We start from the raw sequence: 8,681 nt of genomic DNA, 5'->3' as shown, positions 1-8,681 counted from the left end.
CCCTCCCGGCGCTCCGGGAAAAGCCAGTCGCCACACACAGGCACACGCCGGCCCCAGGGCCGCGCCCTAAGGAGAGCGGCGCCCACGGCCAATTGCCACGGCAACCCCGGGTTCGTTCCATTCCCCACCCAGCCGGTCCCCCCACCCTCCCCGCCCTCCCCCCTGCCCTGCAGCCAACCGGCTTGAGCGCGTCCCGCGAGCGCGCTATAAAACCTGAGCCGGTGCCGCCGGGGAACCGAGGCGGGCGCCCGACCTGCTGCGGGGCGAGCGGGGCGAGCGGGGCGGATCTGGAGCGCCCAGTCTTGTTTCGTCCAAGCGGGAGGGAAAAGCCTGACCATGCAGAGGGCGCAGAGTCTGCCCAAGCGGTGCATTGGCCTGGCCTTCCTGCTGCTCCACGTCCTGGGACAGGTGAGCGGCGCTCCCGTCGGGTGCCTCTGCTTACTGTGCCCCCCAGGGCGGCCCCTGCTCGGCGGCCCGGGTCACCCCGCCTTCGACAGTCCCTGCTGAGAGCTTTCTCCTTCTTGTCCCGCCCGCTCCAGGTCGCGGCCACCCCGCGCTGCCCCGCCCAGTGTCCGGCCCGGTGTCCCAAGACGCCGCCAAGCTGCGCCCCCGGGGTGCGAGCCGTGCTGGACGACTGCTCGTGCTGTGTGGTGTGCGCCCGCCAGCGCGGCGAGACCTGCTCCCCGCTGGAGCCGTGCGAGGAGAGCCGCGGCCTCTTCTGCGACCGCAGAGCCGACCCCAGCGCGGGAACGGGCATCTGCATGGGTAACCCGGCCCCCCGCGCCGCCCGCCCTCCGCTCCCGCCTGCTGCCCCTTTCCTCGCCTTCTCCCCTTCCCTGAGGGGAACGTGCAAATAATAATTGGGATGATACAGCAGGTGATGTTTGTGGAGCGCTTACTGTGCGCCAGGCATGGTCGGGGGTGGGGGGGGGGGGTGCTGGCAGCTTTGGGGAGCGCTAGAAGCCGAGAGGAAACCTGCCCGCAAAGGTGAGAAGCACATTCATCACCTGCCTCCTTACAGTGGGATCTGGATAGCCTAGCCGGGGAACAGAGCAGAGTTTAGGGCCAGTGAAATCATTTCCTTTGGACATTTCCAAGGGGGTGCTTGGGGGTGCTGGAATCTTGGGCTTACAAGCTCACAGTTCCCCCCTCCACCCCCCCAACCTGCCGCCCAGCAGGTTTGTTTTCACACCTGTAATGAGCTAAAGCAGCCTTTGGTCTCCTGGACGACTATGTAATCCCAGTCTGGGCTGTGAATAAAATAAAATGCAGACAACCAACCAATTCAGGCTGGTGAAACTGATTGGGGGATCATTTTCCCACCGCGGTGCACCATTGAGTCGGAGGCTGCCCCGGACTCCCCGGATAAGAGGGCTTCGAATAGCCTTTTACTTTCTTCTCTAAGTTACTGATTATTTATTGTGCTGGAATGCCAAGGAATCCTAGCACCCTTCCCTATTTGACCAGTTAACCTATTGGGAGAATACGAAGTGTACCTTTTTTTTTTCTAAGCTGTTGGAGTAGGAGAATCTAAGGAGGTTCTAGCAAAATGACTTTATCATGGGAACAACAGCTGTGGGAGAGTCACTTCTTAGTGGCGCTCCCCCTGCCTCATTTGTGAAATAAAATGGCAGGATTGGATGGTCTTCAAGGTTTCTTCTTGCTCTGGGAGGCCTCCAGGAGGACATCTCTCTGCCAGAGAGAGAGAGAGAGAGAGAAGAAACAGATCACTTCAATGAGAAAAAGGGGGATGTGGGATTTGCATGTAGCTTGTATAGCTTCTCCATGACACTCTGTTCTTGATTTTTCTCTCTGCCCTTCCCTCTGCCTTGCTTCCCCAATGCTCTAGCGGTAGAAGGCGACAACTGTGTGTTTGATGGGGTCATTTACCAAAGCGGGGAGACCTTCCAGCCAAGCTGCAAATACCAGTGTGCCTGCAGAGATGGGCAGATCGGCTGTGTGCCCCGCTGTGGAGAGGACCTGCTCCTGCCCCAGCCCGACTGCCCAGCTCCCAGAAAAGTTGAAGTGCCCGGGGAGTGCTGTGAAAAGTGGATCTGTGACTCAGATGAGAAGGGGCAGTTGGGAGGCCTTGCCCTTCCAGGTAAGAAACTCCAGATACCTGAACGTGATCACCACACAGGTTAAAGGCAGGCAGGAAGCATCGGTGCTCTTTGGGATTTGCCATAAGAAACTGGCCTCCATTTCTGGCCATCCGGTTGTGGATTCCAGATTGCCCACTAAGAACAAACACGTCACGTGTGTGGATCCAAGCCAAGGTATTGAAGTATGCATGCAGTTTCTCCCAAAGAGAACCTGCTGCATTCAGTGGTTCTTTTGAGCAGGGGGACTGATTTTGTCTTACTGCCTGACTACTGTTTATATTTTAGTCCACCCCCGCTTGACCCTTATTAACATCACAGAGATAAAAATAAAAAATAAAAAAATCAGTCTTTTCCAGATTCTGGATATTACCCATGTGCTCTCAAGACCAGCCTTCCTGAAGAATGCTACTTTTCCCTGGACAGGTGTCACAGAGAAATGCCGCCTTTCCAGATGCTGTAGGAAGGGTCAAGGATCTTTGTTTTGCTTTTTCTTTGTGTTTTATCTTCTAAAGGAAACGGTTTTTTGGAAAAAAATTCAAGAGCCAGTAGAGAATATTTTAGAAGCCATGAATCAGCCAGATTATTTATGCGGGCGTACACAGAGCTTTCCAGCTTTTCTGAGGTCAGAAATTATCAGCCATGCCTCGCAGATAGGAGAACTGCCATGTAGAAGCGCCCCAAGCCATACATATGAAGTGTTGAGACAGAACTTTTTGTAATCAAAGTCCAAGTGTCTATATCCCAATAATCCAAGCAACTGGTTTTACCTCCCTAGAACAAAGTATAGCTTTCGTCACTATTTTGAGTCAGTAGGTTCTAATGACTCATCCAATTAAAATTTCATCATGATCCTTTTTCTGTATAAAATCACATGTTGAAAACATTACAGCTTATGGAATGGTTGTTGATGCTAACCTGTTCTACATTCTTCAAACTGCTAGGCTTCTTAAAGACCAGTTCTCCTAAGCTTCTTCAGGACAAGTTGGACAGTCATTCCACAAATCTTTCTTGAAGGCCTAGAATGTTCCGGCATTGTGCCTCCTCTTTAGGGTTTATAAATACAGAGATCCAGTTCTGAGAGCACCTGAGTTTAGTAGGTACAGAATTGAATGAGACCCTCTTTCCAATGATGGTTGAAAGGATCATTCGGCAATCCCCATGTTTTACCCAATGTGGCCGCCTTTAATGGTCCATCCCATAGCCTACAGGACAGAAGCCACACTAGGAGTTGCGGTCTCTGACTCCAGCAGCAACTGCATTGAACAGACCACAGAGTGGAGCGCATGTTCCAAGAGCTGTGGCATGGGTTTTTCCACTCGGGTCACCAACAGGAATCCACAGTGTGAAATGGTGAAGCAGACTCGCCTCTGCATGGTGCGGCCCTGTGAACAAGAACACAAGCAACCAGCAGATAAGGTAGGAGCCTGAGGACAGCCTCCCATCCCAGAGCAAGGTAGCTTTGCCTCATGGGCGTCTGGGTTCTAGAAAGTCACCGTGATACTAGTTGACTCAGAGGTCAGCTCTAGCGGGGAGTGAACCCCAGAGAAAAGGCAGAGAGCTTCCTGCAATGAGGGAGTTTACCTTCTTTTTTTTTCTCTTTCATGTACTGAAATATCCCAAGCAACTCACAGCAGGTCCACAGGTAGAGGGAGGAGCCGGCCAACTATAATAGTGTCCCCAGTTGAGACGGTCTGGCAAATCTCATTCCATTCCTGGAAAAAAACGGGCTGCTCAGTTGCCAAGCACAGCTGATTTTAAAGTGGTCACTTCTGACCTCAGTTTTTTCACCCCTTAGGCTCGATCTGTAGGAAGCACGGGATAGAAATTGTATCTTCCTCACTGAACCCTCAGTCCCCAACATCCTACCTGGCCCATATTGTGTGCTTGATAAACAATTGTTGATAAATAAATGAATGGATGTCTGGGAATTATTTTCAGTATTTTAAAAAGTCTAGTGGAAATAGTACATTTGCCAGCATAAGGCGATATGTGCCAAATAAAATAGCACATTTCTTTCCCTTTTTTGCTGGAAATGAATCAACTCAGTGTGTTAACACTGACTATAAGGCATGTGGATCAGAAGCTCTGATTGGTTCCTGATGACATCACAGGCCTTGTTACCAGAGCCCTAGATCAGATAAATGCAATACTCAAATTGAACCATTATATGGAAATTTGTACAAACCTAAGGCCAAAATAGTGTCTTTTTTTTTTAAGATTTTATTTATTTATTTATTTATTTATTTAATTATTTTTAAAGATTTTATTTATTTATTCATGAAAGACAGAGAGAGAGAGAGAGAGAGAAGCAGAGGGAGAAGCAGGCTCCCAAGGAGCAGGGAGCCCGATGCGGGACTCGATCCCAGGACCCTGGGATCATAACCTGAGCCGAAGGCAGACGCTTAACCATCTGAGCCACCCAGGAGCCCAGATTTTATTTATTTATTTGAGACAGAGAGAATGAGAGAGAGAGAGCACATGAGAGGGGGGAGGGTCAGAGGGAGGAGCAGACTCCCTGCCGAGCAGGGAGCCCGATGCGGGACTCGATCCAGGGACTCCAGGATCATGACCTGAGCCGAAGGCAGTCGCTTAACCAACTGAGCCACCCAGGTGCCCCAAAACAGTGTCTTAACAATGAAAGATTTACATATCTCTACACCGAGGCAATATCACCTAATGCTTAAGGGTGCGACTCTGGAGCCGGACAACCTAAATCCTGGCTTACCACACGAACTGGCTGTGGGATCTGGATGAATTTTCTTAACCTCTAAGCCTCAATTCCTTCCCCCATATAATGAGGCCATTGACAGTACCTACCTCAAAGTTGTCATGAGGATTAAATAGAATGAATTTACAAAGTGGCTGGGCAGAGATGACTTTGTTAGCATTAGGCATCATTTCTATTTATTGCTAGAATAAGTCTCCAACAGTCGTATTAGTTATATGGCTACATGGCTATATGACTTTTGGGGGTCCATCCTAATTTATGTTTCTTCCACCAATTTTGAAAGAACACATAGAAACATCCCTAAAATTATATGCTAGAAGCTGCACCTCCCCACACTTAGGGGAATTCCAACATGCATGTGGCACAGTTATGTAGGTTCACCCACAAAGCTGCCTCTCTCTGTTTCTCTCTCCCTGTGTCTCTGTTCCTGTCTCCTGTCTGTCTTTCTCTGCTTCTCTCTCTCTCTCTCTCTCTCTCTCTCTCACACACACACACACACACACACAGATGTTGCTGACCTTGTACCTCTTTGAGGACATTGGCAAGAATATAGGCTACTCATTAAATATGAAAAAGGAAGAAAAAGGAGGCCTTTAATATTGTCAAGGACACACTTCTTTATTAAATAAGGCTTTTCCATGTCATGCCTCCAAAACTTTGCTTTTTCTATTGTTTCTTTTGCCAAAATTTTTATATTTGTTTGTGTAACTTGCACCCAGTTTTATATTGGGAGATATTATATTTAAGATATATACATTTCATAAAGGTTCCAAAATTTATTTGGAATCTGGGGAAATACTAGCATAATAATCATTATTTCCTAACACCAAAAGATGCTTAAATATGAGCCAGTGCTTCTCTATGTGTGGCTCCCCAGACCAGCAGCATCATCTAAGAACCTGTTAGAAATGTAAATGTTTGGGGCCCACATCAAACCTACTGCATCAGAAACTCTGGGTGTAAGGCCCAACAATCTGTGTTTTAGCAGACCTTCTAGAAGATTCTGATGTAAAGTTTGAGAGCCACTGATTTAAGAGAATCCCAAGCCTCATCACTCCACAGCTGTGGGCTGTGCCTAGGAAAGTGAAAAGCAGAAGAGAATTATGGCAAATTAGTAGGTGAAGAAATCTAAGTGAGAAATAAACATAGAGTCAGTGTTGTGCTGAATTATCAATATGAAGGTTCCTCATCAACCATTACTAATGGCATATTGAATAAATTCTCCACTTACCCCACTTTCATGGAAAATAACCTTAAATCCTATTGTTTTAGATGTTCCTAAGGGTATAATAGAAGACATGGGCTTGTGTCAGACACTCAATCACTAGATGTTTCTGGAGACTTTAGGCCTTTGAGACTCTATTTACTCATCTGTGAAGCTTGCACAGTTGTTCCTTACATGAATAATTGATCCTAGTAGGAGTGAATGTTGTTAATGTTAAGTGAATTAATGTCTGAAAAGTGTTTGAAGCATTAGGAGGTATGCAACGCTGCCAGGTATATTCCCTTTCTTTTTATAATGCCTAAGAATGCATAAACTAAAACAACATCAAAGTCTGTTCCAGTGCCTTGAAAAAATAGCTTTATTTATATACACGTTCACCCTCATGCTTATCGCCACGAGGTCAAAAGATGGTTGTGTACCATTAGGCATGGTTTCCACATTCTAGGCAGGAAGACAATGAATGCAGGAAGCAATAAAGAACTGTGCCTATCTGAAGGGCAAAGGGCTTCCCAGGATCCCTTGGCCTATGTATCATTGGCCAGAACTTGATCACAAAGCCATCCCAAGCTCCCAGATATTCTGGGGAAGCAAATACTAGTAGCTGACCAAATTGCCCAAACACTATAATGTCATGTTAGCAAAGAAGAAAGAACAATGGATAGGGGGTAGGCAGCTAGCAATTTATTCCATATCCCTAATGGTCCCTCAGAGGAATGGTAGCCATTCCACGAATCTCTCCTTTCTTCTTTCTTAGAAAGGAAAGAAGTGTCTCCGCACCACGAAGTCACTCAAAGCCATCCACCTGCAGTTCAAGAACTGCACCAGCCTGCACACCTACAAGCCCAGGTTCTGTGGCGTCTGTAGTGATGGCCGATGCTGTACCCCCCACAACACCAAAACCATCCAGGTGGAGTTCCAGTGCTCCCCAGGGCAGATCATCAAGAAACCAGTGATGGTCATTGGGACCTGCACCTGTCACAGCAACTGTCCTCATAACCATGAGGCCTTCCTCCAAGAGTTAAAGCCAAACACCAGCAGAGGGGAAATGTAACATGTAATCCTACAGAGGCAAATGTAGCTACCCAACATCAAATGAATATAAGAAAAATTAAGAAGAATTATTATTTTACCCCTGAGTCCTATGTATTTTCTGTGGTCATATGAGGTCAGTTATATCTGTCTTTTTTTTTTTTAAATGAAAGATACGATTAACTGTAAACTTGAAATCAAGGTGAGCTCAGGATAGTACTTAGGGATGATTTACTCTTCTGTGATATTGACTACAAATGAAAATTTGTATAAATTTAAGAAATCAGATACATGTTTTACTATGTAGACTATCACATTACACTCTTCTTATTTTGTTATACACTAGTGCAATATCAAGAAAATGTCACTGTCCTGAATGTCACAGTGAAGTTCAATATCATACAGAACATGTCATACAAATATTTTGCCATATATTGAGGTTTGACTTGAGGGGTCTCTGTTGAACTCTCCTTTTGGGTGGCTCAACCCTAAACTTCCAAATTCAAGATCTGAGGAAATGTGTAGCTCTTCAGTGTGAAATCCAGAGACTATTAGTCTTCTGTTGCGTTGCACACTAGGAAACAAGCTGTATCTACAGGAATGGAATGTTGTTAGTTAAGTGGACTGGTGTGATAAACTTGCTCTGTTGCAGACAAGTTGACTCCCTTCCAAAGAAAGGAGATAAACAGAAAACTCCCGCGAATACAGAGATGACCTGGCCTCTCAGCCTTCATACATTTCTATATGCTGGAGGCTACTGGGGCTCACTACTTTTTCGTTCAGAAGAAGCAGAACATATCAGCCGAGACTTTTTTCATCTTACTGATGAGTAAACTGGGGCCCAAAGCACCAGATTACAACCTTTGATGACTTTCAAGTGTGCTGGTCATAGATTTTGAGAAAGAAGAATAAAATCAACAAGACTGTGGTGGTAAAATACCACAAATTTTATGGAAGTTCAGAATTATTGTAGACATGCCCAAAACTTATCCTTGGGCCCTAATTATGCAAACTCACAAACAAGATATATGTGTATACATATGTGTATCTAATTTGTCAGGCTATAAGATAGGCTGCAAACTTAAATGATTACATTCCTTTAATGTTACCATGTGTGTTCAGCTTTTCTCTTTTAAAGTATTTATATATAAGTTATACATTTTTTTAAATATTCCTTTTACTTTCTCTATTTGTCAGACATCACTAAATAAATATGATTTTATCAGTGTGTGACTGCCATTACTTATGTGCTTACGAGTTGCTTACTGAAAATATAAATAATGGATGGATCTAGAGGGTATAATGGTAAGTGAAATAAGTCAGACAGAGAAAGACAAATGCCATATGGTTTCACTCATATGGGGAATTTAAGAAACAAAACAAAGAAAAAAAGACAAGCAAAAGAAACCAGACTCAACAAAGAAAAAAAGAGAAACAAAAGAAACTAGAGAACAAACTGGTGGTTTTCAGTGGGAGTGGGTGAAATAGACAGAGGGGAGTAAGAGTACACTTCTCGTGATGAGCACTGAGTAATGTATAGAATTGCTGTCTCATTATATTGTACACCTGAAACTAATATAACACTATATGTTAATTA

At 45.6% G+C, this 8,681-nt stretch overlaps 1 protein-coding gene across 1 annotated transcript; it reads left to right on the top strand.

Moving 5' to 3' along the window:
* The first annotated feature begins 208 nt into the window (after positions 1–208).
* On the top strand, positions 209–7,364 carry CCN3 (cellular communication network factor 3). The gene is made up of 5 exons (XM_045895999.3): positions 209–408; positions 540–765; positions 1,850–2,101; positions 3,304–3,518; positions 6,810–7,364. The coding sequence occupies exons 1-5, from the start codon at positions 337–339 to the stop codon at positions 7,104–7,106; spliced, it is 1,062 nt and encodes a 353-aa protein (XP_045751955.1). The 5' UTR covers positions 209–336; the 3' UTR covers positions 7,107–7,364.
* Positions 7,365–8,681: the final 1,317 nt, after the last annotated feature.

Source organism: Mirounga angustirostris, unplaced genomic scaffold (assembly GCF_029215605.1).
Source record: "Mirounga angustirostris isolate CCGP_5_RB_7025 unplaced genomic scaffold, mMirAng1.0.hap1 SCAF_4, whole genome shotgun sequence".
NCBI lineage: Eukaryota > Metazoa > Chordata > Mammalia > Carnivora > Phocidae > Mirounga > Mirounga angustirostris.
Note: the sequence above shows the minus strand (reverse complement) of the source record. Positions and strands in the feature narration are given on the sequence as shown.